General features: G+C 39.8%; 1 protein-coding gene across 2 annotated transcripts in view; it reads right to left on the minus strand.

Annotated features, from left to right (window-relative positions):
- The window catches only part of NELL2 (neural EGFL like 2), a 537087-nt gene that overhangs the window by 223196 nt on the left and 295403 nt on the right, over window positions 1–18488 (minus strand). For both annotated transcript variants that reach the window (XM_029616870.1, XM_029616869.1), the window contains exon 12: window positions 2364–2492. In XM_029616870.1, the coding sequence (XP_029472730.1) occupies window positions 2364–2492 (129 nt within the window). The remainder of the gene's footprint in view (window positions 1–2363; window positions 2493–18488) is intronic.

The following is an 18488-nucleotide window of genomic DNA, read 5'->3' on the forward strand; positions in this document are numbered from 1 at the left end:
GCAGTGTCGGCTTGACTATGGAATGTTCATCAAGTGGACTCTTTCTCAAAGATAAGTGCATTCGATAACTTCTTTTTGAAGGATCCTAGAAGTTTATATAGTTGGTGACCTCATGATTATAAAGCCTAGCGTTTCTCGGGGCTTAGTATTGACATAAGCCAAAAAAGCTACAAGTGGCACTATATGAAGGTCACTAACACAAAGATCAGTCCTTTGTATAGCAAGTTTGATTTATATTCAGTTGGTGATTTTATGCTATAATCTGGGTATTTTTTGAATACCATTTATGCATGTACCATGTTTATACCTGTTCAGCTTCAGAGTCTCAAAAAATCTGATTTGTGGGGTGCCTACAGCTAGCCATAATGGTGCATGCCTATCATTTTTTACTGAAGATACCATTGATTTGTTAAGAGAAATTATTCTAGGTTGGCCCAATGGCTTACTGACAAGCTGGTCCAAAAAAACACACCGGAAACCAGTCCAATATTGCAGTAGCAACCAAGAAAAAAGAACCGGTAAACACCACGGATTCTTAATTCTTTATTAAGCATCAGGACAGCCAGACTCAGGCCGAGTTTTGCTCAAAAGAGCTGACATATCTTGCCAGAGAGAATTTGAGTTTCAAGTTTCTTTCTCTCAAGGGAATTTTTCACTTTATTTATATTATTTTGTATATTGATATTCTGTTATGTCAATCATACCAGTTTACAGTATATAAATAAAATAAATTTCAGTTAAAACAATGTACATTGTTTGAGAGCAATGAGTGTTAGGGTCTCTAAGACCAAGTCCATTTTTTTTTTTTTTGCTTTTCTGAGAACCCCCAGTTAGAACTCACAATTTCCAATCAGACCTTACAGAAGGTAAGTGCAAGCTCTTTTCTCAAACCTCTCTTCTCTGAGCCATTTATCAGAGAAATTTTCTTGCCAGGTTTTTTCCAAAACCAGTTGAAACGTTTTCTCTGGAATTCACTGGTCTCAGTGTAAATGCTTCTACTTGAAACCTTCTTTTGAATGGGGAGCCTTTAGGAATTCCATATGCTTTTCTGAGATTTTTTTCACTCACTCTGATAATCAATTTTTCTAAAATATTTTTTGCTTTCATTTACTGAAACTATCAACGCTGGCATTAATTCACCGTGGGTCAGCTGCCATTACATTTAAGGATAACTATTCTAAAACTTATCTTTGATGTTTTTTATAAAAATAATCACTATTCAATCACACCTCCACTCATTCCAGAGTTTGTACTTTTGTTCCTGCCAGACTTTAAGGGCTGGATTGTAAAAGCCCTATGCTCCTAAAAAATGTTAATTTTCTCATTTATTTGAACTAAAAAATCATTTTTCCCAGTGGCAAAAATATTTCTCTGGTCCATCTGTTTTCCCTTATACCACTGAAAACCTTAAAAGGGTGCATAAATCATTTATTGATGCTAACATTTCTCTTTTAAGAACTATTTTTCTGACAATTCTTTCAATAGCTGGGTCAGGGTTCTTAAGCTTTTGTAGGTCTCCTCCCACTGCCCTACCCCAGCTAGCATTCTCTCCCAGAGCCCCCACTGTGATTGGCAACCCAGGATCACCACCACCACTGATTATTCTCTCACAGGCCCTGGCTCTACAACCTGGGACCCAGGTAATCATTTATTTTATTTTATTTATTTGGGGGTACCCTCTTACACTATGAATGGAATTAGTGTAGTAAGAGCAAGTGAAGTGTGCATAGTGCCATCTTTTTTAATCTCTCATCTCCGTTACTTTGCCTAGTTGTTCACTTGTTGTCATGATCCATAGTCTCATGATTAGAAACCACAGAAGGCATCAGCAATGTGGTATTAGGTAAATAGCAGTATATGCAAGAGATAAAAAGGTCCTAATTAGAAACCAGATGAGTATGTGTATGTGTTTTATGGGGCATGGGGAAGAGTAGCAGAGCAGTTGCAATGACTAAAAATATGCTGAAAGGTTGTTATACTCTATGTAAATCTTTTTTACTGATTGCCTACAGTACATCATGTTTATACATGTGAAAGACAAAAAAAAAACAACATTGCATGTAGTCTAACTATAGAGTACATTTTATTAACATGTCGTTATTGAATGTGAGCTTTGTTTTACCTTATTGAGTGAAAGAAGAGAGAAATCAAACTAAAGATAGATCTCCTTTTCAAAGAAGTTCTCCATATTAGTTTATCACGCTGACATCAATGAGATAATTATATTCAGCTGATTAATATGCTTCAAATTAAATTCACTGGTTGTAACAGGCCCATCAATTTGACTGATTTGGAAATTTAATAAATCTTACTTAATTCAGAGTAATTTATACAGTGGAGCTGAGCATCTTTGCATAGATTACCTTCACAGTAGGCATTATCTTCTCGAAGGGCTCGAAACCCATCACGGCAAATGCAGATGGCTCCTTCTTCCAGGTTTCGGCAGACAGAATATTCCATACAGTTATGTCCTTCAGAACAGAAATTGTGTCCTAGAAGAAAACAAAAATAATTGTTTCTCTGGAAACAAATAAATATATATATATATATATATGTGTGTATATATGTCCAGTGAGTCCTAATCAGTTTTCTAGCTAAACTTATAAATCCTTTTTAGCATGGTAATATTTCTTCTACAAAAGAAGGAATCCTTCTTTGTTATTGCTTTAATAAAAGGAAAAAACTTAATGTCATTTTATTTTTTTTTTTTAAATCAAAGGTTTGGATGGGATTTTAGTAACCATGATAACTGTGATAATAAAATTTCCATCTTTATGGCTATAATATTTTTTTCTTATATTTTTCATTATCTTTCAACTGTGCTCCTTTTTTTATCATTAAGGCACATAACATGTGCCTTAATGATAAAAAAAGGAGCACAGTTGAAAAGATAATGAAAAATATAAGAAAAAAATATTATAAACTTATCTGAAAAATGTAATTATGGAGTTATGTTCAACCCTTCATCTTTTAACATTTTAAAATCTGCAATATGAACAATGTTCATTTTTTTTTCCTCACAATTGCTAAGTCATGAAAATTTTGTTTACCAGCAGGCTGTCCAATTTTTACGAACAATTTAATTTATTAAAACTGACATAGCTCAGTTGTTCCCTCTGAAGGAGTACCACTGGCATGGCAGTATAGCTGAGGCCTTCCCTCTAGCTCAGGATACTTTTGCCATGGCTGAACAGCAGCACTAATGGTGCCCTCCTTCCCAGAGTGTTACCGAAAGGATTTGCCCTCCTTTCCAACAATTTGGGATCCAAGTGGGTCTAATCACTGGGTCTGGCTGGGAAGAGGGATTTCAATCAAATATAGGAGGTCCAGGGGTAGGAAAGGGATGATTGGGAAATAAGAGCAAGGCTCCAATAAGTACACCTATAGAATTGCACCACTTCAAAGGATAATTTTCATGCATAGATTTGCACTATGGGGTAGTTACGCGTGTAAATGTAACATACTATCATAGCAATTTTCAAAACCATTCACACTAGCAAAGTGCTAGGGGTGTGCATTCGTTTTGAACTTATATGTAAAACGCAACTTATTTTTTTTTTTAACTTAAAAAAAGTGATGAGGCGAAAACGATCGGATTTCCAACTTATTCAACATAGCTATGTTGAATACGTTGGAAATCGCGATTGTTGATCCTAAATAAAAATTAAACCCCTCACCCTCCTTAATCCCCCCCCCCAAGACTTACCAAAACTCCCTGGTGGTCCAGCGGGGAGTCAGGACGCCATTTCTGTACTCCTTTGCGAGGAGCACGTGACGTCGGCGTCACCTCGGAGTGACACGGACGTCACGTGATTCCCCGTGCGTTCGCTCCGGGACCCTCGTTGGACCCAAAAGGAACTTTGGGTCCAACGAGGTCCAATGTTGGACCCAAAAGGAACTTTGGGTCCAACGAGGGTCCCGGAGCGAACGCGCGGGGAATCACGTGACGTCCGTGTCACTCCGACGTGACGCCGACGTCACGTGCTCCTCGCAAAGGAGTACAGAAATGGCGTCCTGACTCCCCGCTGGACCACCAGGGAGTTTTGGTAAGTCTTGGGGGGGGATTAAGGAGGGTGAGGGGTTTAAATTTTTATTTAGGGAACTGGTGCACGTATGGACATAGACTCAACTTATGGAATTCTCCATATGTCCATATTGACCGAAATTGACCCCCCCCCCCCCCCCCCCCCTTTCGACTTATGGACTTATGAACATAAACTTTTGGTCTGCACATCCCTACAAAGTGCACCTACTCGAGGTAATCCTATGGACAATTAAAAAGCATATATTTTAGCAATTTTCAAAAGCCCACTTATTTGAGTAAATGGTTTTTAAAATCAGGCCCTATATACATACTTTTAAAAAAATCAATTGAATGCATGTTTTCTCTTCCAGTCAAATCATGACCTCCGATATACCTACATTTTGAGTGGCTAAATATAACCGCCTACTGAACATAAGGGTTATATTTAGCTGCTCTGTAAGCAAACATTTCTAAAAGGTTGGGTCCATCCACCTAACTCTATAGTTGGCTGGAGTCTTATGAAAATGTATTCTTAGGTACACTAGAAAAAAATGCCGGACATTGTAAAAATTCATTGATGGCAACAATAATTGCAAGATTTCTGCGTCTTGTAGAGTAAGATAATACTATATAGGAGCACTACAGTTACTGTCTGTGAAAAATGTGAATGTAGATTTACAGGTGTTGAAAAATGCTCATACCATATAATGGGGACTGCTTGGTTGTGGCCGAACGTCTATCAGAATTATTTTTGTCTCAGAAAAGAGTAAATACAGTATATTTGGGTGAGAGAACAGCTGAATGTAAATAAATGCTGCATATGTGTTACCACTGATAGAGGCAGTGATTTATTCGCAGAGCCCCTGAAGAAGAGCTTCCCTTAAAACACTGCTCTGGTGTTTGGCTTCTAAGAATTTTGCTTCAACAGAAGTTGAAAATTCTGCAAGAAGATAAGCAACAAGTGTCACACGGTGGACTTTTTATTGCACGATAAAAACAAACCCAAAAGAAGGCCTTTTCTTCAATAGTTAGTTTTAAGACCGATGATGCTGGGCTTGATGAAACTCGGTATGGCATTTCTTATGTTTTTAGGACTGAATCTTTTTCCTAGGGTTTGAATTCACCTGAGGTGGGGATTGTCATTAAGCTGTGTACGTTTGAAGATGCCAAATACTTAGGAATGTGCCCATTCATCCACAGGTGGGAAAGGTTGTCCCTGCTCAATAAAAGAAACACCTCTGCGCCTAGTTTTAGTCCACTGCACCATCTGTTTGACCACTTTTCCTAACCCATTGTCCAGTAGATAGTATGTGAACCCCATGGCACTTGGGTTTTACTTTATGTACCCTAGCAGGCATAACAAATAGCTTCAATAACAGTGTTAAAAGCCTTGTCAACCTGCTCTTTGTTTTCTGTCATTACAGTTACAGCCATTCTTTTTCTTATAGAAAATCTAACAATGAACATAATTGTGGATTAGACTATATTACGATGAAATAAAAAAGCACAAATTTCAAAAATCATCTCTAATTTATTTCATTATTTTCTGCTTTTTTAATGCATGTGGTTATTGCAATTTTAATTAATTTATAAGATTTTGCTACCTAATAAAAATGTTTGTCAGTTGGAAGAATGTCTTTGGTACCCAAAGGAACCTGAAATATAGAATGGTTCTATTAAATGTCAAATTTCATAAGAGCCACCACTGATACAAAGGTGTAGGTGATGCCGACTAAACATATAAACATATGGAACCATTCATATTGTACAATTCTTCTACTTTGGCTATGCCTTGAATTCTTCAGTGTTAGAAGTTTGCCCAACCTGGAAATGCCAAGACCACATTAGGCAGAACAACACTAATATGTTCTTTTCAACATGGCATATAATCAAAAACTAGTGTCCATAGGGGAAGAAGAATACAGTGTTATGAATCACTGCAATTTCTTTCATTTAATGGTCTTTATTGTTTGAAAGAAAAATGGAGCACTTCATCAGCCGTGACAAGAATCATGTTTAAGTCTTCTGAATGTCTTTTATGTCTAAACCCCCTTGTTCAGTGATTGTTCAATGCTACCTAAGTGAAATGCACCTTCACTGGAGGTTTTATTCACTAGAATGTGTGCTGCTATACATCATTCAAACAATTTTCAAATTGCCTAACGTGCGTATTATCCATTAAGATTTATAATACACAATGAATTATAATTCTGGCATGAGCAATTGTTAAGAACAGAAACTGAAAGAAATCCTCAACACTGGTCTGAAAAGGCTAAAAACATCTAAACTAAAAAAAAGATATAAACATAGATATACAATTCTTCATCAATTATCCTCTCCACAGGGCTAACCATTGAAAGGGTACTTACCTGTTAAAGGAAGGATACTGAATGTGAATCTATAGTTCACTTTGGCAGATCCATTTGATCTGATTTTAAAATAAATCTTTGAAACATTGAACAAAGTGAACAATATTTCTGAGCATTTTTTGCAAACTGCTTTTCTGAACAGCAAAAGATACTGAGCAAATCAGAGCTCAGCATCATCAAACAAATATTGAAAGTAGAAGAAAAGAGATACAAAAAAGTATAGGGGTACCAGCTGGCTCCAGATTCTCCCAGCAGCATTGATCCATTCCAGGATTTACCCCATTGCATGCAGGGACTAAAAAGCTGTTTCTGCAGGCAAAGCACTATTTTACCCACAGAAATGGCTCTTATAATCACCCTTCCTCAGCATAATACTTTGCGGTAATAATGTTCAAAGCTGTAGTAGACCCCATTAACATTTTTTTCTTATAAAACTCTTAAGTGTCTTCCTGCTTCAGTCTGCACTGTTCCTTGAGGTGTTGATGCCAGTGTTGCTGGCTCCCTTTCTCCTGCTTTTGGTGCCTTTGGGTTTTCATTCCATAGTTAGTGCCTTTGACCCTCTTTTGGTGCCTTAGGATCTCATGCCACTGTTCCTGTACCTTGTGGTATTAATGCCACAGTTGCTGGTGCCCTTTGCCCCCTTTTTAGTGCCTTGGGATCTTTGTGCCACTACCTTTTGCCATTCTTTTGCCATCTTGGGCTTTTCATGGCACAGTTTGTGCTACAGGCCCATCTCTCAGTGCTTCAGGGTGCTAATGCCAGTGATGGCGGCGGTGTTCTTTGTCCCTCTTTTAGTTCCTTGGGGCTTCCATGCTGCTTTGCCTTTCTCTTGGTGCTTTGGGTGTTCATTGCCATCTTTCTTCATGCCTTACCCATTGCTCTATGTCTTAGGGTGTTGCCCACTGTGCATTTTGCCTCATTCTGTATTCTAAGCTTTTGGGTTTTGGTGCCACCCCTCATTCAGTGTCTTGGGATATTATTGATGTTACTATGCTTCTTGCTCTGCAAGTATGCTTTGGGAGTTTAACACCAGGGCTGCGTTTCTTCCGTACTTGGCACCTTGCAAGGTTTTTTTTTGCCTCCACTACTACTGATTTGGCTTTTACTCAATGCCTTGAGTGTCAGGCTTGGCTAAACATGACACAGGTGGTCTGCCATCCCCATCTAACCAACCATACCATAGGTTTGAATCTTTCAGGTTTACTGCACAAACATTACCTATTTAGCTTAAATGGTTTCATGCTTTCTTTCACTCTTTTTTTGAAAGTTCTTTTCAAATTCCCTTATGGTAATTACTGATTACACTGGTCTACAGCCAAAATGCTTCCAAAATGAATGTAGTCAAACTTTAATAAAACTGAGTCATTGAGAATGAAAATGATACTTTAAATGTTTGATTGGCTTTAGTTTTCAAGATTGCTACCGAGTCAGTATATATGACCTTTGATATGGGAATTGCGGAGGATACGTGAGTTAAGAAGAGAAAGAATCTCAAATTAAACCAGAAATGACCAATATGCATCTTTGATTGAATCTCTGAATAAATCTATGACTGGGTTTGGACAGTACTTGCTTTTTAGTAATAGAAGAAAAGTGTTCAGCATCCAGCACTTGATGAATCAAGGAAGATTTTGTTACCACACTTACACATCAAGTCTTCAAAATGGTAAATTTCTGAAGCTAAGATAAAAGAAGGTGTCTTTGTTGGCCCTTGGATTTGTGAACTGTTTTGAGATGATGCATTTAACTGTGCATTGTGTGGCAAATAAAAGACGGCATGGAATGCCTTCCAGTTAGTGGTAACACATTTTCTCGGAAACAATAAGGCAGACAACACAGATTTGGTAGAAAATCTCCTGAAGGCATACAAAAGTCTTGGCTGCAACATGTCACTAAAGATACATTTGCACTCTCATCTAGATTTTTTCCCAAACTGCAGAACAGTGAGCAATGAGTAAGGTGAGCGATTTCATCAGGACATTGCAGCAATAGAGAAACATATCAGGGCAAATTGAGCCCATCAATGCATACAGACTATTGCTGGACAATGACAAAAGATGTCCATTTAATGAATTCAAGGGACAAGCCAAGAAGAGCCGAGTCTCCACTGAATGAGGACTAAACTATATACATATATATACTTTATGGGGCGGATTTTAAAAGGGTTACGCGCGTAATATATGCGCATAACCTTTTTAAAACCCACTCCTGCGCGCATGAGCCTATTTTACATAGGCCCAGCGACGTGCGCAAGCCCCGGGACGCACGTATGACCCGGGGCTTGAAAAAAGGGGTGGGGAGTGGGTGGGGTGGGGCAGTCTGGGGGTGGGACCATGGCCTCTGGCACAGCAACCGTGCCAGGGGATCGCCCGCTAGCATTCGGCCAGCACGCGCAACCTACGCCTGCCCAGAGGCAGGCGCAACTTTTAAAATAAAGGTAGGGGTGATTTAGGTAGGGCTGGGGGGCGGGTTAGGTAGGGGAAGGGAGGAGAAGGTGGGGGGGCGGAAGGAAAGTTCCCTCAGAGGCTGTTCTGATTTTGGTTGCGTGCACAAATCTACGCCCGAACTTACCTACTACAGACCGGTTAGCCTGACTTCAGTGCCAGGAAAAATAGTGGAAAGTGTTCTAAACATCAAAATCACAAAACATATAGAAAGACATGGTTTAATGGAACAAAGTCAGCATGGCTTTACCCAAGGCAAGTCTTGCCTCACAAATCTGCTTCACTTTTTTGAAGGAGTTAATAAACATGTGGATAAAGGTGAACCAGTAGATGTAGTGTACTTGGATTTTCAGAAGACATTGTACAAAGTTCCTCATGAAAGGCTTCTAGGAAAAGTAAAAAGTCATGGGATAGATGGCGATGTTCTTTCGTGGATTACAAACTGGCTAAAAGACAGGAAACAGAGAGTAGGATTAAATGGTCAATTTTCTCAGTGGAAGGGAGTCAGCACGGCAGTGGAGTGACTCAGGGATCTGTACTGGGACCCTTACTTTTCAATATATTTATAAATGATCTGGAAAGAAATATGACGAGTGAGGTAATCAAATTTGCAGATGATACAAAATTGTTCAGAGTAGTTAAATCACATGCAGATTGTGATAAATTGCAGGAAGACCTTGTGAGGCTGGAAAATTGGGCATCTAAATGGCAGATGAAATTTAATGTGGACAAGTGCAAGGTGATGCATATCGGGAAAAATAACCCATGCTATAGTTACACAATGTTAGGTTCCATATTAGGTGCTACTACCCAAGAAAGAGATCTAGGCGTCATAGTGGATAACACATTGAAATCATCGATTCAGTGTGCTGCGGCAGTCAAAAAAGCAAACAGAATGTTGGGAATTATTAGAAAGGGAATGGTGAATAAAACAGAAAATATCATAATGCCTCTGTATCGCTCCATGGTGAGACCGCACCTTGAATATTGTGTACAATTCTGGTCGCCGCATCTCAAAAAAGATATAATTGTGATGGAGAAGGTACAGAGAAGTGCGACCAAAATGATAAAGGGAATGGAACAGTTCCCCTATGAGGAAAGACTAAAGAGGTTAGGACTTTTCAGCTTGGAGAAGAGACGGCTGAGGGGGGGATATGATAGAGATGTTTAAAATCATGAGAGGTCTAGAATGGGTAGATGTGAATCATTTCTTTACTCTTTCGGATAATAGAAAGACTAGGGGGCACTCCATGAAGTTAGCATGGGGCACATTTAAAACTAATCGAAGAAAGTTATTTTTCACTCAACGCATTTGTTGCCAGAGGATGTGGTTAGTGCAGTTAGTATAGCTGTGTTTAAAAAAGGATTGGATAAGTTCTTGGAGGAGAAGTCCATTACCTGCTATTAATTAAGTTGATTTAGATAATAACCACCGCTATTACTAGCAACGGTAACATGGAATAGACTTAGTTTTTGGGTACTTGCCAGGTTCTTTTGGCCTGGATTGGCCACTGTTGGAAACAGGATGCTGGGATTGATAGACTCTTGGTCTGACCCAGTATGGCATGTTCTTATGTTCTTATGTACTAAAATATGGCTCTATAGTTTTTGGCCTTTTTTTTCATAGTAAATTTTATTTCTATTAATCTTTTTGCTGATCTAATTTTTAATGAGTTACATAAACAGGACAAGTGAAATAATATACATCCATAAATATACGAAAAGCCTTAAGTTTATAACTCTACTAGCTGTGCACTATCTACACGATAGACAGACATAAAATGTAAAATTTAAATAGCATGGAAATGGTAGCCAATTAGTTGTTTTGTCATATTTGAATTCAGGACAACAACATCAATAATAAATAGCACATTTTATTATTGAGCAGACAACTTCTAAAAATTTGTATACCAGTGCTGTTGTTCTCATCCATTATTTAGTATTCCATGGAGTATACCACCCATTTTATGTTGCATTTCCAAACACCTTAATAGTGACCATCATGGAATAAAACCATACTGTAATGTCATTTTTCCCTCCCATGTTTACAGGCTTGAGATAAAAGCTATATTTAATATTTTTAAACAAAAATGTGTTTGTTCTCAGATTTTGTATTAAGAATAAAATTAAGAGCATTATTATTCCTGGAGAACCAGAGCCCTTGGAGATTATGATACCTTTGTACAGGACCAAGAAAACAATGCTGCCCTGCCCTTCTCACGATGCCTTGGTTGTTCATATCTATCTTCATGTCACCTATTTTTTTTTCCAAAAATGTTTCTGTGCTTATTATAACCAAAATAAAGAGGAAAACAATCATTGGTGATAAAGGAATCTTTTTTTCTGTTGAGTGGAGGAGTAGCCTAAAGTTTAGAGCAATGGACTGCAAACTAGCGAATCCCACTGCCGCTCCTTGTAACCTTGGGAAAGTTCACTTCACCCTTCATTACCTCAGGTACAAATTTAAGGGGGGTGATTTATCAAACTGTGATATTTTATCACGGGAGGTGAATTCCTTTGATATTTTGCCCCTCCTATTAGAAAATATGAGTGATAGGCATTTGGGAGAAATTAGAAATGAGACAAAATTTATTATTTCATTTTGGATCATTTTCAAAATGGAAAAAAATTAAATTTCGACAAACTTTCATCAGACTCTCATTACATTTTGAAAAAAAGTCACTGGTCAGGCATAGGCCTGAGGCCAGAGCCTTGCCTAGGGAGTAGGCAGAGATCCAAAGCAGGGGTCCTGACCCATACTCAGCCCAAAGTCTTGGCCTTGGACTACATCTAGGCCCAAAGTCTTGGCCTTGACTAGGCATAGGTCGTGACTGTACGAGGGGGCTGTGGTATATGACCGAGCATGACATTGTGGTGTCAGCCTAGGCCCTGAACACAATGCTGGGGTAGGCTGAGACCCCAACAAAGGCCCATACCCAGGAAATTTCCCAACAACCCCAATCCCATACTTACCAAATCCAATGCAGTGTCCTTGCCCAGTCAGGACACTGGGATCTTGGTCCAAACCCAGGCCCAAGGCAAGGTCCTGACATCTGGGCCTCAGGCTAGGTCTAGGCCCAAGACCCAGGCTTGACACAGAGGCGTGGCCCAGAGTTCCAAAAACAGGTCCTCAGTCTGCAGCTAAGTCCGACACTGGGTCTAGCCCAAAGGTTGGGTCCAGATGCCTGGACCTTGTCCCAGGGTCAAGCCTAAGCCTTGGAGCTCATTTTCAGCATCTTAGGAGCATAAGAACATAAGAAATTACCATACTGAGTAAGACTAAGCGTTCATGAAGCCCAGCATCCTGTTTCCAACAGTGGTCAATCCAAGCTATAAGTACCTGGCACATACCCAAACACTGAGTAAATCCCATGCTACTGATGGCAGGAATAGCAAGGGTTATTCCCTAAGTCAACTTGATTAATATCAGTTAATAGACCTCTTCTCTAAGAACGTATACAAACCTTCTTTAAACCCAACTACACCAACTGCACTAACCATATTTTCTGGCAACAAATTCCAGAGCTTAATTGTGCATTGAGTGAAAAAGAATTTTCTCTGTTTAGTTTTAAATGTGCTACTTGCTAACTTCATGGAGTGCCCCCTAGTCCATCTATTATCCGAAAGTGTAAATAGCCGATTCACATCTACCCGTTCTAGATCTCTCATGATTTTAAAGACCTCTATCATATCCCCCCTTAGCCATCTCTTCTCCAAGATGAACAGCCCTAATTCCAGAAGAACATAAGAAATTGCCATGCTGGGTCAGACTAAGTGTCCATCAAGCCCAGCATCCTGTTTCCAACAGAGGCCAAACCAGGCCACAAGAACCTGGCAAGAACCAAAACACTAAGAAGATCCCATGATACTGATGCCATTCCCTAAGTCAACTTGATTAATAGCAGTTAATGGACTTCCCCAAGAACTTATCCAAACCTTTTTTAAACCCAGCTACACTAACTTCACTAACCACATCCTTTGTCAACAAATTCCAGAGCTTAAGAACATAAGAACATGCCATACTGGGTCAGACCAAGGGTCCATCAAGCCCAGCATCCTGTTTCCAACAGTGGCCAATCCAGGCCATAAGAACATGGCAGGTACCCAAAAACTATGTCTAGTCCATGAGACTGCTGCAAGTAATAGCAGTGGCCATTTTCTAAGTCAACTTAATTAATAGCAGGTAATGGACTTCTCCTCCAGAACTTATCCAATCCTTTTTTAAACACAGTTACACTAACTGCACTAACCATATCCTCTGACAACAAATTCCAGAGTTTAATTGTGCGTTGAGAGAAAAAGAACTTTCTCCGATTAGTTTTAAATGTGCCACATACTAACTTCATGGAGTGCCCCCTAGTCTTTCTATTATCCGAATGAGTAAATAACCAATTCACATTTACCTGTTCTAGACCTCTCATGATTTTAAACACCTCTAATATATCCCCCCTCAGCCATCTCTTCTCCAAGCTGTAAAGTCCTAACCTCTTTAGTCTTTCCTCATATGGGAGCTGTTCCATTCCCTTTATCATTTTGGTCGCCCTTCTCTGTACCTTTTCCATCGTAACTATATCTTTTTTGAGATGCAGCAACCAGAATTGTACATAGTATTCAAGGTGCGGTCTCTCCATGGAGCGATACAGAGCCATTATGACATTTTCCGTTTTATTCACCATTCCCTTTCTAATAATTCTCAACATTCTGTTTGCTTTCTTGACTGCTGGAGCACACTGAACCAATGATTTTAATGTGTTATCTACTATGACGCCTCAATCTCTTTCTTGGGTGGTAGCGCCTAATATGGAACCTAATATGTGTTGAGTGAAAAATAATTTTCTCCGATTAATTTTAAATGTGCCACATGCTAACTTCATGGAGTGCCCCCTAGTCTTTCTATTATCCGAAAGAGTAAATAACCAATTCACATCTACTCGTTCAAGACCTCTCATGATTTTAAAGACCTCTACCATATCCCCCCTCAGCCGTCTCTTCTCCAAGCTGAACAGCCCTAACCTCTTCAGCCTTTCCTCATAGGGGAGCTGTTCCATCCTCTTTATCATTTTGGTTGACCTTCTCTGTACCTTCTCCATTGCAACTATATCTTTTTTGAGATGCGGCGACCAGAATTGTGCATAGTATTCAAGGTGCTGTCTCACCATGGAGCGATACATAGGCATTATGATATTTTCTGTTTTGTTAACCATTCCAATTTCCACTATTTTTCATGGCACTGAATTCAGACTCACTGGTCTATAATTTCCCAAATCGCCCCTAGAGTCCTTTTTATATATTGGGGTTACATTGGCCATCCTCCAGTCTTCAGTACAATGGATGATTTAAATGATAGGCTACAAATTTTAACTAATAGATCAGAAATTTCATTTGTTAATTCCTTCAGTACCCTAGGATGCCTATCATCCTATACAGGTGATTTGCTACTCTTTAGTTTGTCAATCTGGCCTATTACATCTTCCAGGTTCACAGTGATTTGGTTCAGATCGACTCCTCACCATTGAAAATCATCTCCGGAAGAGGTATCTCCCCAACATCCTCATTAGTAAACACAGAAGCAAAGAATTCATTTAGCCTTTCTGCAACTGCCTTTCTTCCCTAAGAGCCCCTTTAACCCCTCAGTCATCTAACGGTCCAATCGACTCACTCACAGGTTTTTAGCTTTGGAATTATTTTTAAAAGTTTTTAGTATGAGTTTTTGCCTTTACAGCCAACTTCAATTAAATTCTCACTTAGCCTGCCGTAACAATGTTTTATACTTAACTTGACAATGCTTATGCTTTTTCCTGTTTTCTTCAGATGGATCTTTGTTCCAATTTTTGAAGGATTGTTTTTGGCTAAAATAGCCTCTTTCACCTCACATTTTACCTAAGCCAGTAATTGTTTTGCTTTCCTTCCATCTTTCGTAATGTGTGGAATACATCTGGACTGTGCTTCTAAGTTTGTATTTTTAAACAATATCCACGCTTGTTGTATACTTTTAACCTTTGCAGCTGCACCTTTCAGTTTATTTCTAACTATTTTACTCATTTTACCAAAGTTTTCCTTTTGAAAATTTAGTGTTAGAGTTGTAGATTTACACATTTTTCCCATTCCAGTCATTAGTTTAAATTTGATCATGTTATGATCACTATTGCCAAATAACCCCACAACCGTTACGCCTCTAACCAAATCCTGCATTTCACTAAGAATTAAATGTAAAATAGTTCCCTCTCTTGCTGGTTCCTGAACCGATTGCTCCATGAAACAGTTTTTTATTCCATCCAGGAACTTTATGTCTCTACCATGTCCTGATGTTACATTTACCTAGTCAATATTGGGGTAATTGAAATCTGTCAGTAACAAGGGCAACCGAATAAGATTTAAATTATAGCCTAAGTGACGGTGTCATCAAGCCAGACGTTGTGATTTTAACCCAAAACCCAACCGGTCTTCTAATCATTCACCATCACTGTAAAACTTGATTTTATTAATTGAAAAAATATTTTTTTTGAATTTTTGAAAATTTTTTATTTTAAACTTAAGGTTAAAAAGTCAGTCAAAAAGACTTTCAAAAACAGTCTTGGATAGACATTCAACTCCATTGACAATGTGAAGAAGATATTAATAAGCAATCTCTCAATGCAAGGTATAAACACAGCCCTACACGGCCGGTGTTTCGCAGGACAAGCTTCCTCAGGGGCATCTGACAATATCAACATAGGAGTATTTGCCAGTTCAAGATGGACACGAAGTCTCAGAAGTTCTTCTTCAACGCAAGGAGGATGAAGAAGATGAAGCAACCTCTAGGTCCATAAAGGCCAAAAGCTGGTCAACAACATTTTGTAAAATTGCGCCAACCGGCTTGGACCTAGAGTTATTCCAGGTCACCACTGAAACACCAGGGGATGTCTTCTAAATGCATGGGGAGTTTGAGGCCCCTCTAGACCACCAGGGTATATTTTCAATGTAAGGTGGGCCACTAGACACCAGGGTTGCTATTCTATGTCAGAGGGTGGTCCGGGGGGAGAGGGGGGGCCAGTGGGGTTGGATGCCTGGGGGGAGTTGTTGATTCAGAGTTATTTTACTCAATGAGGAGGGGCTTTAGGAAGGGGAATGAGCATCACACATGATTATTTTTTTACTTTTTTTTTTTTTTTAATACTTTTGAGCCTGCTGGGTTGCTTCGATAGGTAGCAGAGGGAAGATTGGGCCACTGCCTGCCAAGAACCCAGAAGGTATTTTTTATAACTTTTGGGGCTTATTTTTCAGGCTGTGTTGGCCCTTTAAGTTTTGCCATGGCAGCGTTCCAATGCTCCCATAATAAAAATATACTTTACACCTCTTTGATTTACATTGAAATAATGTAGCTTCTCTTCTTTTTGGCATTATTTTATTATTAGCAAAGATTACTTGCATTAGCTGCTTTGTATGAATTAGTAAATTTTCTGCTTGCTAGGCAGCCTAATTTCAATAGTGGGCAGATTTTTGAAGAAAAATACCCACACACAATATTGCACAATAATGCTGTTTTGTGGGTGTTATATCCTTATTTCAACTTAGTAAATGTACCCTCTTAGATTGTGACCTTCTGGGAATAGGGAATACTTACAGTACCTGAAAACACATCAGCTTTGTGGTGCCTGAAAAGTGGAATATAAATAAATTATATAAGATGCCCTGCCACTTTAGCCTGTCATTGTCCCAGCTGCCACTGCCTTGTTCCTCCTGATACTGCCAAGTATTGTTTCTACCTCTGCTCATGCTGCCCTGGTACTTCTCCTAAATCAATGCTTGGAAATATGTCATAGCCTCTGGGTTTTGTCCTAACTCTCAGTGCCTTGGCATGCCTCTGCTATTCTGCTTTTTTTCTTGGTGCTTTCAGAGGAGGCGGCATGTTAGGGTGCCATTCCCCACTACAAGAGGTCAACATCAGAAAAGGCGGAGCAGAGTGGTAGTCCAGTCTCAAAACCTGAGCACCATTGGCCTGTTTTCCAGTAATGCCATAGGGAAACTACATCATATGGGGTGTGCATTCGTTTTGAACTTAAATGTAAAACGCAACTTATTTTTTTTTTTAACTTAAAAAAGTGATGAGGCGAAAACGATCGATTTCCAACTTATTCAACATAGCTATGTTGAATTAAGTTGGAAATCGCGATTGTTGATCCTAAATAAAAATTTAAAACCCCTCACCCTCCTTAATCCCCCCCCCCCAAGACTTACCAAAACTCCCTGGTGGTACAGCAGGGAGTCAGGACGCCATTTCTGACTTCCTTTGCGAGGAGCACGTGACGTCGGCCCCCCCAAGCTGCCAAAAGTTCCTTTTGGGTGCAACAAGGGTCCCCCGGAGCGATCGCGCGGGGAATCACGTGACGCGGTCACTCCGACGTGACGCCGACGTCACGTGCTCCTCGCAAAGGAGTTCAGAAATGGCGTCCTGACTCCCTGCTGTACCACCAGGGAGTTTTGGTAAGTCTTGGGGGGGGAATAAGGAGGGTGAGGGGTTTAAATTTTTATTTGCACGTATGGACATAGACTCAACTTATGGAATTCTCCATATGTCCATATTGACCGCAAATGGGACCCCCTTTCGACTTATGGACTTATGAACATAAACTTTTGCTCTGCACATCCCTACTACATCAGAGCTTTCTAGCAGTTCCTCTGGCTTTACGCTGAACAGACAAATTCACCATCTTTCGACCAGAAATCTAGCTGGTTTGCTTGGTTCAAGGAGGTCTAAGGACTGATTTTCCCATTAAGGCTGCTATGGACCTCCTCTAGAGATTCCTCTGTCTTCTCCAAGCCAAGGGTTAGTAAGTTTGCCGTCTTTCAGTTTCTAAATGATTAGGCTTTTGCCCCAGGCCATATGACCAATTTTTCTAGTCAGAACCACTACAGACTTGCTTCAAAGTTTCCTCTGACGTCAGGTTACTTTCATGATGCTTCTGCACATCTCATGGGGTGTTCCAACTACTGTTAGTGCTGCTTTTCCCCTTTCATGGTGCCTTGGGCTGTTCATGTCTCTGTTGGTGCTGCCTTAGAGTGTTACTGTTCATGCCACTGTTCGGGCACTTTGCTTCTTCTTGTGGAGCCACAGGGTGTTAATGTTTCTACAGTACATTGGGGAAATGATTGCTCTGGATGACCAGCACAGTGAGCCACTGTTGGTGCTCTTTTCCCACTTTTTTGGTGTCTTGGAGTGTTCATGCCTCTGTTTGGGTAATTTACCCCTCATAGTGCCTTGAGGTTTTCCTACCACTGTTGGTGCCACTTTGCTCCACTCCTGATGTCTTGGAGAAGACGGCAGCGTGGCACCAGCCGCACAGATGGAGCAGCTGCGAAGTTGGAGGAGGTGCGGCTTGGCGGCAGTCCGGGCCGCGGAGGGAAGAGCAGCGCTGGAGAAGAGGTGAGTGACTGCCCGCGGGATACAGGCCGTGGGCAGGGGCGCAACAATTGTCCAGTTTGTTACAGACTAAAGTATTTCTGGTTTTTTTTATCATTTAAAGTATGTATAATATGTGTTAAAGTTGGAAATGAATTAACCAGCATAGCAAAATAAGATAACTTTGAAATTGAATGAACAAAATGACAGAAAATGTTAAACAAACTGAAAAAAACCAAGTCAAAATTGTTTTCCTTACACATCCCTTTAAT

The sequence above is a fragment of the Rhinatrema bivittatum genome, chromosome 9 (genome assembly GCF_901001135.1).
Source record: "Rhinatrema bivittatum chromosome 9, aRhiBiv1.1, whole genome shotgun sequence".
Classification (NCBI taxonomy): Eukaryota; Metazoa; Chordata; class Amphibia; order Gymnophiona; family Rhinatrematidae; genus Rhinatrema; species Rhinatrema bivittatum.